This window comes from Ambystoma mexicanum, chromosome 2p (genome assembly GCF_040938575.1).
Source record: "Ambystoma mexicanum isolate Mex_15411 chromosome 2p, UKY_AmexF1_1, whole genome shotgun sequence".
NCBI lineage: Eukaryota > Metazoa > Chordata > Amphibia > Caudata > Ambystomatidae > Ambystoma > Ambystoma mexicanum.
Genome location: NC_090923.1, coordinates 342891657 through 342911973, shown reverse-complemented (window position 1 = coordinate 342911973; position 20317 = coordinate 342891657). Strand labels below are relative to the sequence as shown.

The following is a 20317-nucleotide window of genomic DNA, read 5'->3' as shown; positions in this document are numbered from 1 at the left end:
TCCTCAATTTGCATTTTCATTGGATAGTTGACTTAAACTGCAACATCAACATAGAGTCCAACCAACCGTGTGCGTGGTCCGACCACCATTTGATTAGCTTCAACATCATAGCCAACAACCTTTGTGTCAGACAGGACATTGCACCCGCAATCTGTACAAGAAACAAAAGGGATATAACCTTCGAAAAACTACTCCCTATCCTCCTACCAGCTCTCGACAAACTATAATCATTCTGCACAGACCCCACCGTCCTAGTGGGTACGTTTAATCAGACTACTGACTCCAACAAGGACCCCCTCTTCCTAGCAAACCTTAACTACAAAGATGCCATCCTACAAACAAAAAAAGATACTTATAATAAGTGCATTTTACAAGCAGAATCCTACCAATTACAGGCCTATCACCACTGTGCGTTTCCTGCTTAAAATCCTAGACCCTGCAGATCCAAGACTACTTTGAATCCAACAAACTCTTGGGCCTCAGGCAATGACTCCTGAATTACATTTTTCTTTATGTAGCACTCTCAGGTGTGGTGTAAACCAAGAATTAAGGTGTGCGCATGGTTTGGGTTTCCTGGATTTAATGGGTGCAATAGAATCCAGTGCTTTAAGCATAGTCTGATTAAACGTACCCACTAGGACGGTGGGGTCTGTGCAGAATGATTATAGTTTGTCGAGAGCTGGTAGGAGGATAGGGAGTAGTTTTTCGAAGGTTATATCCCTTTTGTTTCTTGTACAGATTGCGGGTGCAATGTCCTGTCTGACACAAAGGTCGTTGGCTATGATGTTGAAGCTAATCAAATGGTGGTCGGACCACGCACACGGTTGGTTGGACTCTATGTTGATGTTGCAGTTTAAGTCAACTATCCAATCAAGAGTTCTACCCTTGTTGTGGGTAGGTTCCCTAATACAGTGGGTGAAGCCTAGGTCGGAGAGGGTGTTCGTGATGTCCAGAGCTTTGAGGTCATTGGGATCTTGGAAGCCAAGGTTAAAATCACCAAGTAAGATCATTTGAGATTTAATCTTAGTATTGTCTGCTAGAATGGAGGTGATGTCTTCAGCAAATGTTGTGACAGGTCCTGGAGGCCTATAGATGAGGTGTATCGTGATAGTTTGGTTAGGGAAGATAGCTAGTTTCCCTGATAGTAGCTCAGCCGAGGGAATCTGTTGATTGGGAATGACTCTGAGGCCAATGGAGTTTTTGTGAATAAAGGAGATACCACCTCCTTTCGTTTGAGTGTCGCGGTCGCTTCTGATAATGGCCTAACCTGTGGGAATGGCAAGGGAAAGTAATGGTCCAGAAGCTGCATGCAACCAAGTATCAGTGATGGCGAGAAAATCTAGGTCGTGCGTAATGACCAGGTCAGCGATATCCAGCGCATGGGCAGGGAGGGACCTGGCGTTGACAAGGGCACCCTTAACCGCGGTTTGTTTGGTAGTGTAAGGAATACTAGTATTGGATTTGGTGCTCTTAGTGCGAGGAGACGGGGTGCGGGAGTCAATTGCTGGGAGCACTGTGGATTTCATGGGAGTGATGTTGCGGTGGGGGTGATGCGGTAGTCTTGAGCCAAGTCAAAGACTCCTTTGATGTAAAGAGCAGGGTTGGTTAGGAGTAGGTTTGGCAGCAAAGTGTTGTAGCCAAAGGGCTGGGGAATTCGGGTAGGGGTTGGTAGAGGGTGTAGTGGTGGATGATGCAGAGTTCGAGCAGGGCTGTAGTGCAATGGGCAAGGTTAGGCTGTGTGATTCTCCTCTCTGGTTTGGCGACATGTTGTGATCTGAGTGTCTGAGAGTCATGTAGTTAGGTGACTCAGTAGGGGTCATCTGGGTAGGCTGGAAGGTGGGGAGCGCTATAGTGTGCGGTAAGTAGCCAGGCCTGGGAAAGTAACTTGAGTATAAGGAACAGAGCGCAGTCTATGGTGCGGCGTACTGCGTAATGTACTACAGGCATTAGAGGTAGTGGGCAGGGAGTTGCAGGTGGACGTGCAAATAGGTACGTCCTGGGTGATCAAATGTGTACTAAACCCAACGTCTTACTGGTCACAGCTGGGCGGAATGACTCGGGGAGCAGTGCTATTTGGCTTCCATATAAACAAGAGTAGCAGCAATAGGGTGGCCTAAGTGCAAAACAACACTCAAGTGGCACACACTATAATATCGGCATTTAGAGGCACAACATGATGGGCTCCAGATCAGAGCACTAGGTCTAACTAATTAGGCAATGGGTACTAGAAGAGTAGGCTAGGCAGTAGGAAATATGACCATGAACGCTAGGCAATAGGCAGCACAATATAAGACCAAAAATGCAAAGCAAGATATGACCATGAACTCTAGGCAGTAGGCAATACAGTAGGCAATAGGCAGCACAGAGTAGGACCAGAGATGCAAAGGCAATGGGCATTAGGGATCACAACATGAACACTGAGCCGAATACATCACAGCAGGCTGGAACACAGAATATGACCAAACGCGCTAGGCAATAAGTAATAGGCAACATAATGAACAATAGGCAGCACAAAGTAGGATAGAGATGCTAGGCAATAGGTGAGGGGAATCTCAACACTAAGCGGTATACATCATAATAGGCTGGAACAGTGGTGACAAAGATAAGCGACTATATCAAGAAGTAATATGCTATAAAACTGCATTCATTGAAGGAAGTAACGCCTGGAATCCGACGGCGTAATAGTCACAAGCAGAATGGTGGGGCGTGGTGCCCAAGTCAAATGATAATAGAGAGTATGTAAGTCCAGAAATGTGTGTGCAGGCGAGCAACACCAAGTTAGGTATATTTTCACAGGTTTATGGTAATGAAGCGGACAAACTTACTCCAATTTGCAGGGGTGTGCGTAGAATAGGGTCTGCATGTCTCGACTAAAAGAACATAGCTGACGTTAAGGATGGGGCAGAGACCGCTTTACGCTACTCGTTCCGCTTAGGGTTTAACACAGGATTAGCAGGCTTGTGAGTAGTCTGAAGATCCTGGACATGCAGTTGTAGAGCGGGCACAGAGGACGAGGATCGGCATGGGATAGACCAGAGAGCAGGGCACCTAGCACTGGTGGCGCTCGGTCAGCTCAGTCAGCTGTGCCTTTATTTGTGCCTTTGTTCGGGTCGGCGCTCGCGTGCCTGCTAGGTGTGATTGGACAGAAGAAGCGTGCATCAGCCAATAAGGCGTTTTGGTGGCCATCTTATCAAAGGCTGGGGGTGGTGGAGGTTGCATCAGGCACAGCGGCCATCTTAGGATAGGGCACTACACGTTGCAGGCAATGGAGAAATGTAGTAGGCAACCCAAAGTAAACCCAATTCCTGGGTAAAATGGGACAGGCAGCACAAAAGATTCTTTTCAGGTGAAGGCTCGTAATTTATAGGTGTTCTTCCGGACGAATGTAGCGCATCAGAATACAAGGCATTACGGCTGCTATGATCATGCCCAAAGCTTACCTTTGCGAGCACCCATGGATGGTGCGGGTAATGCTGCTCCTGCAGCACGGAGGAACGCTGAGAGTGCTCCTGCTCAAATGGAAGCTGGAATCATGCTGATGAGGCTCAATCAGCTGTGCTTTTGTTCGTGCCTTCGTTCGGGCCGGCGCTCGCCGGCTGGCGAGGTGTGATTGGACAGAAGAAGCATGCGTCAGCCAATCAGGCGTTTCGGCGGCCAGCTGTTCAAAGGCTGGGGGTGGGGGAGGGTGCATCGGGCAGGGCGGCCATTTTAGGATAGGTCACTCTACGTTGCAGGCAATGGAGAAATGTAGTGGGCAACCCAAAGTAAAACCAATCCCTGGTTAAAATGGGACAGGCAGCACAAAAGATTCTTTTCAGGCGAAGGCTCATAATTTATAGGTGTTCTTCTGGACGAATGTAGTGCATCAGGATAGGAGGCTTTAGGGCTGCTATGATCATGCCCAAAACATACCTTTGCGAGCACCCATGGATGGTGCGGGTAATATTGCTCCTGCAGCACAGAGGAACGCCGACAGAGCTCCTACTCAACTGGAAGCTGGAATCATGCTGGTTATTGGTGGTATGCCTGGGTTTCTAGTACGACCTCCCCACCAGGTTGTTGGTGTTTACCCAAGTTCACACTTTCTTTCCTGCACCTCGTTGGGTTTAATATCAGTCACTTTTGCAAGTCCGCCTCAGCTCTGTATTCTTAAGACTGGTTATTAGCTTGCCTTTGTAAATTTGCAAAGGTTTGGTATGTGTGATGCTTATCAGCCTGCTTTTGTATGCTAAAAACAGTTCAGCACTTGTACTGTTGTTTATTCTGCCTTTCACTCGTGAGTGATTGATCCCGCCTGCGCTCACCACTAGGCCTGCACCGGAGTGTCCTGGAGTCACTTGTGTGGTTTAGACTCATCTGGTAAGTCACTTCTAGGTGCTCTGCTCCGCATTCACAGGACTGCTGATGCTGATACCGTGGCTTCTCGACCAGGCGCACCTTCTTTCCTCGGTCTCCACTGCCTCTGTCACGTTGATTTGCAAAACTACCACTTGAGACATCTCGACAGCTGGCACTACACCTTCTACCTGCTGTGAAAGCTCTGCATGACATAGTCTTCTCAGGTAGCGTTTCTTCAACATACCATCCGCTGCGCAGGCTCTGCAGTTTAAGATGCCCTCTCAGGACTCACAGCAGTCCCGGCATCTTCCAGCTCCTCAGCTCCTGTCTCCTGCAGCAAACATAGCCTGCACTTCCTCTGGTTCTTCTACTGGTTATTCTGCTGCTTCTGCTTCTTCTCTACCACCTGCACCTGGGGGGGCCTTTTATTCCTCCCAGTATCCCCCAGGTGTAGTTCATTCGTATTAATTAGCTGACCACTTCCACATCTTTGTTCCTCGGTATCCCTCTTCCTCATCCCAGTAGTAAGGGAATTATGGGACTTGTAGTCCCGAATGAAAGAGTTAGGTTGCCTTTAGAGTGTGCGTTATAAGAGTGCGGTAAATGTGTGACATAAGAATATGTGTGGTAGAAGCATGTGTGGTAGAAGCATGTGTTGTAGGTGCACGCTCTGTGCGCAGTTCGTATTGAAAGCATACATTTATTCCATCACCTTAAAACTGATATCAATGTCAAGTGAGACTTGCCTTTGATGTGAGTTTGCAGTTGTCAATCTCAGTACTGTACAAACTTTTAATTGCGTAACGTAGAACTGTAGAACTCATAGGCTCTGTGCACAATTCGTATGAAAAAGGCGCACTCATCCTGTGCATGCGTCATACATAGATACATTTTCAAAACCTAACATTGATTTTCAATTTTTTTTTCACAGTTTCAATCTAAAATCTAATTGCCTGCAAAAAGTTAGGAAAGTTGAAGCAGCTAATTTAGAGAAATTTGTGCTGACATTTTTCCCCCCTGTGGGAAAACCCCATGTCAAAAGCTGCTCAAAACACAACCAAAGTAAACATTTTTAAAACTATGAACGCCTTAAGACATCTGGGGTTTTGCATGCACAGCGGGCTGCCTCAAAATAGTACTCTGGAATATTTTCAGAATTGGTCATGCTAGCGTTCGAAAGTTATTAAATAACTTTTCTGAAACACCAAAGAGACTTTGTTATAACCTTAACTATTTTTTGCACTGGCGCAAAAGCATTGTATACATATATATATATATATATATATATATATATATATATATATATATATATATATATATATATATATATATATATATATATATATATATATATTTCGAATGGATTGTGTCTATCCTCCCACGTATTCCTCATCTTTTCATATTTCCCATATCCAGCTTAGCTGCTTCGGAAATCTCTGCTTGTCGACTTAATATCCCTCGGCGGCCTCCGTATAGATGTCGACGTCACTGATCGTATATATATATAGTGCGCGCAGTGCCCATTGGCTTCAGTTCTGTTTTTCTGCGCTAACATGGTACGCTTCATTCCATTGTGAAGAGAAATCTTCGAGAAATATTTCAAAATCTTCGAGGCATCTTCGAAAGAATGGCTTCGTCATCGGCGTCTTCCACTCTCAAATCGGTTTTAAAAAAATGCTGTAACTGCTGTTCAAAGATGTCTCTTATAGACCCCCACAGACTATGTCTGTGGTGGCTGGGATCCGCTCATGCTTCATCGGAGTGTGAGGACTACATGTCCATGACGTCGAAAGCCCTGAGAGAGCGCAGAGGGAAACTTGCAGCAGGTAGGACCCATAAATCCTCTGTCGAAAAGACAAACTTTGTTTCTCCTCGCCAGAAAAAAAAGAAACGACCCGATCGCGAAGTGGTTCCCACCACTCGTCATCATCTAGACATTCGAAGAAACTGCGCCATAGGTCGCCATCTTTGACGTCTTCAAGTTCCTCTCCGGAACGGGGCGTATGCCCAACTAAAACTGCCTCACCAGCTGAGTGGGAAGAGTTTAGGCTGAAAATGATGAAGGTGTTCGAGAATGTGGCCTTCACCCCCTGGAGTACACTCAAAAGCCATGCTCCGGTCAAAATGCCTGATAAGCATAAAAGCCATGCACCTTCGGGTCGGGCAGGCAAGAATCCTTGGGTCTAAGGATCCCTCGAGTCGAGGAAAAGTACCTTTGAGGACTGAGTCGTCAACACCGTTGGTGCCAAGAGACTCTACTTCAACGCCATTGGTGCCGAAAAATGCGTCATCAACGCCAGAAACTCATGAAAGGTCATCGACGCATTGAGCTTCAAGCTCCTCAACGCCACAGGTGTCGAAGCCGGCGACGCAGCCATCGAAGCCATCAACGTCAACAATTTTGACGATTTTGGCTCCTTTGTCGACAAATATTATGACTCCATCGAGTACTGTGGAGAAAACATATACCCCTTTGCCTAGGACTGACTTTTTCAAGTCACTTTCCTCCATTTATGAGGATGCAGAGCCATCATCAGATGAATCTAGGCCTTTTGGCCTCCAATATGGTATGCCATCAGTCCCTGAAGCCCTCGTTTCTGAAGAGTCCAGAACAAAGGATCTCTAAGAATGTCTGCATGATGCCAGTGGTTTGGACACCTCACCAGAGGTAAACTTTGGCAGATCAGAATCATCTGATCATGCAGAGGTTACCTACAGGCAGTTGATGTCATGGATAGTTTCATATATGGGATGGGCTAGACCAAGTACAGTCTTTGAACAAGATAACTTGACCAACATTTTGGACAGGGGACCACAGGAAGACCCAATTGTGCCATTACATGCAGCTTTGCAAAAGCGTATTGCTACCAATTGGGAGGCGCATTAACTCAATCTGGCGGTCAACAAGAAACTGACCTCTAAATACAGGGTTTCAAGCAGTGACCCCTACTATTTATCAAAACACCATACACCAGAGAGTCTGGTGATTCAAGCTGACACCTCAACCACTAGACACAATGCCTACCCTACTATCCCTCCTGATAGGGATGATAAGCGTTACGACACCCTAGCCAAAAATGTTTTTCGGCTGGAAGTATGGCTCTGAAGTCAGCTAATGCCACGTGCACGCTGGCAAGATTCACCCACACCCTTTGGGACTGTATATCCATTGCAGCTGACCATATCCCCGAAGGGGAAGAACGAGACAGGGTTTTAAACATACTCAAGGATGGAAAAGACGCTATGTGTGAATCCCTCCAGACTGGTCTCGACTGCAATGGCAGCTAGTACAGTTATGCGCAGATTTGCCTGGTTGAGAAAGTCAGAATTTGTTCCAGACGTACAATCCAGACTGCTCAACATGCCCTTTGACGACACTCATTTGTTCGGAAACAAGGCTGATTAAAGTTTGGATAAACTGCAAACTTCAAAGGCAGCAGCCAAATCTCTTGGTGCTGCGATTAGTCAACCTCCAAATCGCCCCATAGGTACGCCCTGCAGGGGTAGGTCCTTTCGTCACTACTCTATATTTGGAAGAGGCAGAGGACAGTCAGTCAGTTCAAAGAGGCCAAAGAAGATTCCCCCTTGGTGGATGGGGAAGAGCTACTAAGACCACCTCAGCAGCGGCTACTTTGCCATTAGCCACTGCGCCAGCTACCCCAAACCCTCTCTGAGGTCTTAGTTCACAAGACCGCAGTGGGAGGCAGACTGTCACAGCATCTGGTAGAATGGCAAGCTATTACTTCCATTGGAAACAGTTGCCCAGGGATACTGCCTTCCCTTTCTAAAAAGCCTCAGAGTCATCCACCGGGAAACAGCTCTTACAAAGTTCCAGATCTGCTCCTTATGCAGCAAATGTTAACCCTGCTAGAGAAAGGTGCTATAGAACCAGTACATGTAGCGGAGAAGAACAAGGGTTGGTACTTCCCGTACTTTCTAATACCAAAGAAGGATGGAGGATTGAGACCCATCTTGGAGTTAAGAAACTTGAACAAGTACCTCAGGAAGAACAAGTTCAAGATGGTTACCCTTTCTTAGATCCGTCAGGCCCTCCAGCTTCCGGATTGGATGGTATCATTGGACTTCAGGATGCTTACTTTCATGTTCCGATCCATCACAAGCACAGACAGTACCTGAGGTTTGCCGTTGGCGGTTGTATCAGTTTTGGGTTCTGCCATTTGGGCTGACCTCCGCCCTGAGGTTTTTCACCAAGTTAATGGTGGTTGTGGCAGCGAGTCTCAGGAGGGGGAGAATTCACGTTTACATCGAACTGGACGATTGGCTGATCAGGGTCAGTTCCTCCGCACAGGCCCTGGAACATCTCAGCTCCACCTGTCACTCCCTCCACATACTGGGCTTCTACCTCAAATTCAAGAAGTCTCACATGATAACATCTCAAAGGCTCCACTTCATTGGAGCTGTCCTGGATGTATCCCTGGGAAAAGTCTCGCCACCAGAGGTGAGGGCTCAAAACATTCTGCAGATGGTCACCAAATTTCAGAGTGCTCATTGTCTTCCGGCCTTCGATTTTAAGAGGTTGCTCGGCCTCATGGCATCCTGCATTTTTCTGATGCCAGAGGCTCGCCTGAGAATGAGATCTCTCTAATGGGCTCTCAGAACCTGTTAGGGAGAACTCTCCAGAATGGCTAATTTCCCTTACCTACTGAGTCCCTCAGCCGCTTTGCTGGATTTCTAGTATTTATTTTTTTCACCTGGTAAGAGTGTGAACCTTTTTTCCCACTCTGTGTTTTTGGCTATGTGTTGTACATGTTTGTGCTCATGGACTATGGAGTCTCACCTACTCCATAGGGACTCCATTACACACAGTACTCCATTTTACTGTCTGTCACAAAGCACCTTTAGTGCAGTGACACAGGGTTGTCTTTTTAGACTTCCCACTTTAAACTCCATTTTCTGGGACTGACTACTGTCTCCCAGAACATGTAAAGTTGCCATTGACTTTTACTAGTCTTTTTAAATTTACAGACTCGATACAAACTATCTTCCATAGAGTACTGGAAGGGTTAATAATTATTCCTTTTTGTGTGTTTCTCATGGAACATTATTTCGTTCCCCTTTCTCTAAGATTTGGCTAGTGGCAGTGGTATCTACCATTTTTATTTTACCGCGAGCTATGAAAATAGCCTTGGTTCTGTTAGAGGCTATGGTGGTAGCCTCAAACTTTAATCAGCTTGGACCCCTTGTAATTTTATTTGCTTCCGGTTGGGTTTATTGGCCATTTCTTTTAGTAAAGGTATTTCTCATGTTTTACTCTGCGCGCCATACCATGTTTGGCTCCTGTGTTGCCCGTCCTTTGGCAAATCCTAGAAGCCCTCTATGGCGCCTGAGTGTCTGGATGGACAGGGTGTGAGGGAGAGGTTTGAGGCCCCCTGCACAGGGTCTCCTTGGAGACCCAAGTCGCCCTCTAGTTGGATTGGCTAGGTGACTGTCCTGCCAGGACAGCCACTCTACTGTGTGATTGACCGCCAGACTGTGTGAATGGGAGAAAACTGCTTAAAAGTAGGTCTCTGGGACTTGGAAGGCAAAGTCACCACTGGAACGAGAGAACCAACGAGGAGCTGAAGGACGACGACTGCTGCAACTACTGGACATCCCGGTGATGCCCTGCTGCAGGTCCGAATTGCCTGAAACTCTGACGACAGTGAAGATCTGCAAGGAGTCTTCTTCCCTTGAGCCTGGTGGGACCAACCAGCTCACAAAGCCCCTGGACCTCCTCTTCAGCCTGGTTGAATTTGCTGTGCTACAGGAAACTGGATACCAAGTGAGAGAGAGTCCATTTGTTCTTTTAAGGAGCTCACCTTTTATTAGACGCTTTGTTCTGCTGCTGGCTTCTTCCCTGGGCAGTGCAGGACCCTCCAGTCTTCCTCCTTCTTGTCAGTCCGACAGTCGCTTCAGGAGCCGTGAGTCTGCAGGAAATGCCAGCAACAACCGCTTCAGCTGCAGCATTCTTCTTCATCTAAGGTACTGTTCAAATCCAGTCGTTCGTTCCGTCCGACTGCGGTGAAAGTGTATTAAATCTTTCGCCTCTCTGAAGGCTTGTCCTTCTCCACTCTTTTGAATAACCTTTCCTTCGACCAACTTCGTTTTGAACTCTTGGCAAAGACTTAACCGCAAACTGCTCTGAACTGTGTGATCCTCTGCAAAGACTCTGAACCATTAACATCGGCCCAGGCCTATTGATCTGAATCCTAGTTGTAGTCAGCCTTTTCTAGATTGCCCTGCATATTACTTGTTGGTGTTGTTGATTTTTGATAAACTTGTTCTTTCCCTCCCTTTTTAAATTGCTGGAGTGCCATTTTGCTTGCACTTCATTTTGAGCTTAACCTGTCCAGAATTGATTGGGTTTCTGCTGCTTTACATTAGTGAACTGTTTTATAACTCATGGTGTAAATAAATGTAAATTCTTTTACGGTTCATCAAACTAAAATGGGAGATGTATATATGGCTTCCCTGGACCTCTCTAATGCCTTTGATGGGGTATTAGAGCAAGATTGTGGACAAAAATGTTAGCTATGAATGTTCCACGCAAGATTGTCCAAATCTTGGCTCTTTTACATAGGAATACCTCCGTCAGGGTACGTTTATCTCAAGAAGGTTCCCTATCCGATCCTGTTGATACTGAGGTTGGGGTCAAGCAGGGCTGTTCCCTTGCACCTACGCTCTTTAACCTGTACGTTAGTGATGCGGAGGACATGTGGCAGGGCCCTTCCATTGCTCCGGTCAGGTTGGGTAGCTTGGCTATTGAGTGGATGGCCTTTGCAGATGACTTTATCCTTTTTGATCGTATCCCGAGAGGCCTTCGCAGAAGGATGGATATTTTTTACCAATATGCACTGGCGAATAATCTTTCCCCCAACGCTTCGAAATCCCGAACGATTGTAATTTCTAGGAAGAGAGTGGTCAAACCATGTATCTGGAAGATGGGAGATAATTCGGTGGAACAGGTTCAGGCCATAACCTATCTAGGTTATAATTTTTCCAAACAATCAAGCCTAAAGATGTGGAAATTGAATCTTGGGGATAAAGCAGCTAAACTAAAAATTGAGATGAAATTTCTGAGGGCAAAAGTATGTAAATTCTCGCTCCTGCCTATTAGACGTTTCTATCTTGCGAAATGTGAACCGGTTCTTTTGTACGGTTTGGACATCTGTTCAAAGGACTTGAGTTCCTATCTAAATGTGATCCAGGGGAAACTGTGGAAGGAAGTAATGGGCCTTTCTAGCGCAGTCCCATTATTCGGCACGAGTTATGTCTCATATCACTTAAAGCCAGATACTTGTGGAGGCAACTCTCCTCTTTTAGAAAAATACATGACCCTCCGATAAACTCCTTATATGAGCTGGTGAATAAGGTAGTCAAATCGGGGGCTGTACTATCTATCAAGAGTTTTAGCGATAGAATGTTTTCTCTGTTGGAATCGCTGGGACTTTGCTTCGATGATTTGATTCAACGACCGGGATTAGTTAAAAAAAATGTATTTAGGTCAGACTGGGTAGACACAGTAAATGATATAGAGTCCCATGTAACCTACAAGGAGTATGCTAAATTTTTGCATGCAAGGGAATCGATTCCTCTATATATTCAAAAATTTCCTTGCCAGAGGGTGAGAACCACATTTATGCGTTTCAGACTTAACCAGATGCCCACCCTAGAAAGAATCTACCATTGGACCCATAATGAAAAAGGGTCGAATGAAAATTCTAAAAGTCTCTCATGTCGATTTTGTGGAGCCACTGACATGACAGAAACACTTAGGCACCTTCTCCTTACATGCACCCATTTTGGGACTAAACAGTCTCTCTACTTTACAGATAGATTTGATGGGGATTGGGAAATGTCGAAGAATCTGTTCTGGAGTCGCTGCATGTGGGGTGTAAATATCTCCCTAATCCTCGCATTGAATTCACTCCTACTTAATATACAGGAGGAACTGGAAGTAAAAAATAAGGAATTCAATGCGTAGAGACTAGAGTGGATCTATGGTATATGAAATGATCTACGGTATATGAAATGTAAACTGTATATAATACGTATGGAATTTGATTTTATGTCTGGGAACGATTTTAAAGGTTGATAAATGCGTTGAAATTTTTGTATATATAGATATTTGTATATTTGTATATCTGTGCATAATATGAAATGTACTTTTCTTATTTGTTTGTAATGCACATTATGTTGTATAAGGTTTTATGTAAACTAATCATACAACAATAAAAAAAAAAAATGTAAATTCTTTTACTCAGAAACCTTGAATCAGTGTTTGCTTGAACCATAGTCATTGGTGTCCTTTGTGTAACTTCTGTTACTGCTCACTGCTACCACTTTACTGTGTAGTACAGGATTGTACCAAAGGTGAATTTATACCTGCACTTGTAGTCTTAATTATGTGTGGTGTTCCCAAAGGGTACTGCATATGATTCTGCCCAACACTGGTGTACAGTGGTAAGGATAAATTATAGTGATTACACTTAGAGTGCTGCTATTACCTTGGCTCAACAAACCACAAAGCTAAACACCACTAAAAGCACATTTTAATCATGTCTGATATGGAAAGCTACAGTCAGGAGACCCTCCTTAGTTACACTGTTGATTATCTGAAAAATCTGTGTAGAGAAGGGAATCTCTCTGTTAAAGGCAAAAAATCTGAATTAATTGAAAGGTTGTTAGAGAAACAAAGTCTGGGGAGTGGGTCTGAAATACCTAACCCCCCCAGCAAATGTGGAAAATAATGAGGATGATAATGTGTCATATATTATTGTATTATTGATGAGCTAGATGAGGCAGATGTGTTGGCCCTGCTGCTCCTCTGCTTGTTCAGCAACCTCAACCTTTGTCCACTGGGACCCCTAGTGCTCACTTTACTCTTGAGATAAGTCTGGCTGCTCAGCCATTGCTACCGCTTTACTGTGTAGTACAGGCTTGTACCAAAGGTAAATTTGTACTTGCACTTGTAGTCTTAATTATGTGTGGTTTTCCCAAAGGGTACTGCAAATGATTCTACCTAACAGAACTCACTGGTCCCAATTCTCAGGAAGGATGTCAGACCTACAGATTCCGAGCAGAGTCTCACATTAACTTCGGTGGTGGCAAAAGAAGAACCTTTTTGGCACCCATGGGCAGAGATAACAGTAGTGACGGACGCCTCACTCACTGGGTGGGGAGCCCACGCCAACGATCTGACAATCAGCGGTCGTTGGTCTCCATCGGAGTACAAACAACACATCAACGTTTTGGAGCTGAGGGCAATCAGACTAGCACTGAAGGCCTTTCTGCCATCTGTACAGGGAAAGAATGTCCTGATAATGATGGGCAACACAGTGGCCATGTACTACCTCAACAAAAGAGGAGGTGTAGGGTCACTACTACTGTGCAGAGAGGCAATGCAGCTCTGGTCCTGGGCATTACAAGAAGGGATCTCCTCATCAGCAGTTCACCCAGCCGGAGTGGAAAATACGGCGGTGGGCGCTCTGAGCAGGCAGAGCACAGTCTCCCACGAGTGGAAACTAGCTCAGGAAATCCCTCAAGAGATCTTCGCTCTTTGGGGAACCCCTCAAGTGGATCTGTTTGCGACCAATGTCAACCGCAAGTGCGTACTGTTCTGCTCCAAGGATTTTCCCCAAAGAGGAGCTCTAGGAGACGCGTTTGTGGTGAACTGGAAGTTTCCACTTCTGTATGCATTTCCTCCAGTCCCTGTCATTCATCACGTGTTCAGACAAAGTTTGGGAAATCCATGATTAATTGCTCCGGATTGGGCCAGGAGGACGTGGTACCCGGACCTTCTGGACATGTCCATCTGCCCTCCAATTCGTCTTCCACAAAGAGAGGGCTTTCTCTCGCGAGAGGAAGGTCAGGTACTCCATCCAGAGATTAGGATGCTCAACCTTCATGCATGATTTCTGAGAGGTTGAGATACAAGGATTGGGACCTCCCGATGATGTAATGGTGAATTTGCTTTCGGCCAGAAGACCAGCAACTAAGTCTCTGTACCGCTGCCATTGGAACAAATTCTGCAACTGATGTAGAGATGAGAATGTTGATCCATTTAAATGTAATACTCCTATGGTGTTATCTTTTTTGTTACACCTAGCTAATCTGGGGCTCCAGATTGGTACTATTAAAGGATATCTGGCGGCGCTCTCTATATTTAAGTGCACTTCGGAGGAAGTTTCTTACTTCAAAATACCTCTAATAATGCAATTTCTAAAAGGATTGACAAATGTTTTCCCTCCAATCCCTTTTCAACTCCCAGTTTGGGAACCCAACGTGGTGTTGAAATTCATGATGTGTGCTCCTTTCAAGCCTATACACTCCTGTCCTTTGAGGCTACTAACCTTGGAAACTATCTTCTTAGTAGCCATTGCATCTGCCCGAAGGGTGAGTGAGCTTCAGGCTTTATCCTGCAAGCCTCCTTACACTATTTTTTAAAAGTCCTTAAGGTAAAACCCACTTTTTTACCCGAAATTGTCTCTGAATTCCATCTGACTCAGAAAATGACATTACCTTCTTTCTACCCTACTCCGCACCCTGGGTAGGAAGAGGAGAGACTTCACAGACTTGACCCTAAACGTGCACTAAGCTTGTCTATCACCAGAATGGCAAACATTAGACAGGATGACCTGTTGTTCGTTGGCTACTCAGGCCACAAATTGGGTATGGCTATTACCAAACAAACATTGTCCAGATGGAAAATATTAGCAATATCTGAACGCTACAGACTGGCAGGAAATGATCCTCCAGAATGCCTTCGGGCTCATTCAACTAGAGTCATGGCAACTTCCTCTTCATTACATAGGGGAGCCACCTATAAAGGAAATTTGTGTGGCTGCCACCTGGTCATCCGTACATACTTTCACCAAGCCTTACAGTTTAGACTCTTCCTCAGGCCAAGAACATGTATTTGGTAAAGCAGTGTTGCACTCTGTGCACACGCAACCATGAAAATAAATGAATTGTCATAAAAATTCTGACTCCCTCCTCCAGAAATGCTAGAAACTGCTTTGGAAGTGTGTCAAAAAATAAGGAATACGTAGGAGGACACAATACCCCGCAGTAGAATTTCCTTTGCAATTATAGTCTGCGCTCTCTCAGGAGGAGTAACTGTCGGGTATGGGATGAATCCTTCATTCGTAAAAACAGAACTGAAGCCAACGGGCGCTGTGCGTGTTATTTATACCATCAGTGACGTCGACATCGAGACAGAGGATTCCGAGGGACATTGAGTTGACAGGCATCGTCGCACAGCGCCCCCTGCTGAATTCTTTTTTCAGAAGCAGCTAAGCTCGATATTGGAAATATCGAAAGATAAAGAATACGTGGGAGGAACATCCAGTGGAAAGAACGTTACCAGGGTTAAGTAACTTGTTCATCTGCATCTCCATCCAACAGGTGTCTCTTGGGAGGACCCCTATTTTTCACTTATGGTCTGATTCGTGCACGAATATATCCTATCAGGCATGTTGTTTTTGGGGCATGCATTACACTCTTGTGATGTCTTGCATTTCTGATCCTGTGTCAGGGGTTTGTGGAGTTGGTGGTACTTTGATCGCACACTAATGAGCCTCATGAGGTTCTATGTTTATCTTATGGCATCCACCACTTGTTTGAAGGTGGTCCGCTTTCTGGCAGCACCTATCTGAGTGCCATCAGTGCTATCTGCACACAAACTCTCAGCAGCATCTGCACTTCACCTCTGTTTCTCTGCATTTAAAGTCTGCAAGTGCCAGTGCATCCCTTGGGTTCTTCTTTTCCTTCTACCCTCTGTAGGGCTTTAATAATGAGTGTGTTATGCAGTCATCATATGTGACATGGACCCTGCCTTATGCCCTTGCCCTGACCGGGACAGTGTAGACTTGTTTCTTCACCCTTTGGGGCACATCATTTTCCTCTCTTTTCACATCTGGCTCAAAGATTTCATGCTCACTCCACTTATTCAACAATGCATTCATGTCTATCCTGTGCCCGGCGCAGCAGTCAAAACTGCAACTGTCCTTTACTTAATACTCTCTTGTCCTGTCTCTGTGTCTCAGAAATTGACAGTAGTTGCCAGTTCTAATAGACACTTCAAGAACTGCATGGTGCCATGCTAGGTTTCATTTGATAGAACGGTTTTACATTTTCCCATTCTTTTGCTTGGGACACAGCATCAATTTAGACATAACAATAAATATATTTACTCTGAACCAATCACTGAATTGCATTTTATGTGCTACTGGAAATGTTTCACCCTTGTTATAATGTGCGTAATATATTTTGTACATTCATTTTTTCAGCCGGCTGATATCACAATTGTGAAGGCAATGAATAATCCTCCATCTGGGGTCAAACTAGTTATGTCAGCTGTCTGTGTCATGAAAGAGATAAAACCTGAAAAAATTATGGATCCTGCTGGCACCGGGCAAAAGGTAAAATCTCTTCTACAATGAATGCATGTTTGATCTTTTGTATTACGTTTCTTCAAGGAAATATTAATATATTCCAGTATATGAATTAGCACTCATAATATGAAAACTGTGCAGATGCTTTTATTATTTGGAATCTATAATGGAGCATGTTAATGAGCTATGGCTATACATTCATGAACTACAAAAACAAGGGAACCACAGCATCAGTTTTTCTTTAAGAGGAGTGCAGAAATCAGTTGTAAAAAAATGATGGGATAAGGGAAAGGTGAAAGAGAGAGGGAGCGAGAAAGGCAGAGCAGTTTATGGGTATTTATTGCAGATAAGGGGTGTGCCAAATAGTTTTTTTTACCATTTGCATGCTTTATCTGGACCTTATAACTTGGATTTTGTAATCCACTTAGGCAGCAGATAAGGGGATTAAATATCCTATTTGCTCCCATGGCAAACCTAAAAGGAGACGAGGGGATAAGAGGTGAAGCAAAGACTTGCCGGCAAACTGTGGATGAGCATTCGTATGATGAGGTCCTCTACCTGCTTCAGGGGAACAACCAGGGGATATATTTGTGTCTGTAGTGTCGGAAGTGGCTGCTTGTCTCTCGGTCTGTGAAGCAGTGTGGTTTGACACGTCTCCTTGCACGTTAGTTGCTTTCCTCTAACTCCTCAAGCCTTCCTGCTCGCCGCCGCTACTGTCAGAGAAAGAGCTCCAGGACCCCTACGAGCCAGGCAAGGCTAGTGAGGACTGAGGAGTGTGGCAAGCAGCTGGTGGCTGCTGGTGGCAGCGTTCCACGAATCTCCCTGGAATTCCGGGGGTACAGGTCAAATAAAAATAAAATATTTTTAAAAAATTAGAAAAAGGACCGACTGTGGGAAAACCCAGCGATCATACTGGAGAACATGGAAAGTACACCATCCATACTACATGCAACAGAAACCAAGATGGTGCCTATTTGGTTCCGTTTATTCCACTTCTGAGAGCGGGTCTAGTTTATCTCAAGATGGCGACCTCCTCACGCCAAACGCTATATCTGTATTGTTATGATGCAAATAGGTGCGTCGCTACTCGCTCCACACCCTGTGCAGCACTTAGCAGCTCTCGCTCTTACTTATTGCAAACCTTTTCTGTCTCCATATTCCTGACTACGGTCTTTCCTTTCTTTCCTCCGTTATATCCTCCTTTTGTTCCTCCTCTTTCCCACGGCTGTTCCCTTCCTCAGCCGCTTCCTTCCTTCCGCTCTTCGACCTCACCGGGAGCCTCCTGCCCCGTTGAGCGTCCTGTTGCTCAGCCTCCGCTCTGGGCTCCGTGCAGCCCCGTTGGGCCTCCTGTTGCTGAGCCTCCACTCTGGGCTTCGTGGAGCCCCGCAGAGTTTCCTTCGTGCACGATTGCTCTACTTTCGCTCCGGGTGCCGTTTTGCCCTGTTGAGCGTCCTGCTTGAACACTAATTCCTGGATTCCATCTCCGAGCTGAAATTCAACTTCTCCTCCAGTGCCGTGCAACTACTTTCCCAGTCTCATGGTATTCGGCTACGCGGCTCCTTGTTACAAGATAACTTCTGTCAGCTGGACTCTTCTAGTCATGGCACAAGATCAAAGGACTTTAAACTGCAGCCTTACCACACTTGATTGCCTACATTGGAGGATCCCTGAAACATCATTAGGTTTTATTCCCCGGCGGATTTACCGAGGGTGTCGCCCACGAGGCGTTTGGAGCCCAATCATTGGTCTCTTCAGCGCCTTCTGGGAGGCACACCACAACTTCTATACCACAAGGACGAACCGAGAAGCCAAAGGAGAAAGACACTCAGTTCTGTGAGTACCATCTTTATACATTATTGAGAGTCTAAGACCAAAGCGTTTGCAAGGAAGACTCTAGGGGTGAGTCCCGTGAGCTCAGGTTACAAGGTGGTGAGTGCATACTGCACCCCGCCTAGCCCCTGGTGCGAGGCGGCCTCCCCTATTCTTTCCCTCTAGCTCCCTCCTACTTGCTACACACCGAAACCTAGCCCCTGGTGTGAGGCGGCCTCCCCTATTTTCTCCCAGTAGCTTTTGCCTACTGGTTACACACTGCAACCTCTGTGGATCCCCTGGTGAGGGGGTGTGTGTGGGGAGTGTTGCCCGCCCAGCAATTTTGATTGCTCAATTGGGGTGGGCGGGTGCTTCTCTCTTTCAACGCTGCTCCTGCACTCCTAATTAACAGGGGGCTGCCTTACGGATACCAGACACTCCTTTCTGGGGAGATAAATTCTTGCTGGGTGGTGACTGTGGGCGTTCTGCCTTTAAACCGACTCTGGTTTACAGCCTTACCTTTCTTACCCAGTGGAAATAGGTAAAGTGACAAGTGTGATGCCCAATTTAAGGAGTGGCTTTGGCTTTTCCAAACTGAGCTCTGGGTGTTCGAAGTGAGGAGATAGCGGCATCCGCTTGGCCCACTGATGTGGCCTTGGTGACAACGGAGGACTTAACCTCTGGCTCTGTAACAAGGAAAGGTCAGGCTTTTCTGTCTGAGAAAAGGTCAGATGTGGGGCTTATGAAATGTATACTGACCGATCTGGGGGCCCAAAGGATGTCATCGTTCGCTCCCCCTGTTATGGTTACAGGGATGATCGTACAATTTCACGCCTCTACACCAAAGCAGTTAAATTTGGGTGCAACTAAAAACCACGAGCAACATAATAGTTGTATATCTAAGACCTTCGGGACTGATGCTAACCCGTCCATTTTTGTGTTTGGAGATTTGTCTAAAGTGCACCAAAAATCGGCAGGACCGAATATCCATTCGCCACATGTACAATCTGCCCTTGAGTATAATCTAGGAGTTGGTGGTGGCCATGGGCCGTGTGACGCATGTTATGACAGTGAGCTGCTTGTCGATTCATTCCACTTACTCTCATCTGCAAACAAAGGCCTACTCAGAGATATTACTGATCTGGAAATGGCTTCTGTACAGGAGGATCTGACATCACTTAAAGGAAAGGGTAAGCATTCTGGAGATGCTGCTTTTTGTGGGAATGAAGTAATTCACCCTATGCGCTATTTAGGTGCATTAAAGACTGAAGTAAAGGAACGTACTTTGGACCTTTCTACTGTTGCTAACAGCGATGACTTACATGGCCCATCTGTGCCAAATATTCCTGGTCCAGACTGCTCGGACATGCGGCCTGATATAAAGGAAAGTCAACAATTTGGCAACTTTGAATTGGGGTTATCCTCTCTCTCTCTCTTTAACCACAAAGGTCCTAAAAAATCCTATTGAAAGGTTTCAAGCTCCTGCTCTCAACATTGACCCCATTGACCTGATTAACCCCGCAACAGCGAATGAAGATCAGTTGATTTCGAGCCTGATCTCTTGGCTCTCAAACACAAGATTCCTTGTTAGCCAACCTTCAATTAGTCTGAATCTCGCAATAAAGACCTTGGCAGACACCCACCAAAACATAGGAGGGGTTTTAGTGGGTCAACAGTCGGCATTTAGCAATTTGATGAATCATATGGCTTACCTGGAAGGTTTCACCAAAGGTTTTATGATACCTAAGGAGGACTTGGTGGGGGGGGGGGGGATC

At 45.6% G+C, this 20317-nt stretch overlaps 1 protein-coding gene across 1 annotated transcript in view; it reads left to right on the top strand.

Annotated features, from left to right (window-relative positions):
* DNAH12 (dynein axonemal heavy chain 12) overlaps nucleotides 1–20317 on the top strand; it is a 3791933-nt gene that overhangs the window by 2656193 nt on the left and 1115423 nt on the right. Inside the window, exon 50 of the mRNA XM_069643677.1 lies at nucleotides 16629–16760. Coding sequence (XP_069499778.1) covers nucleotides 16629–16760 — 132 coding nt within the window. The remainder of the gene's footprint in view (nucleotides 1–16628; nucleotides 16761–20317) is intronic.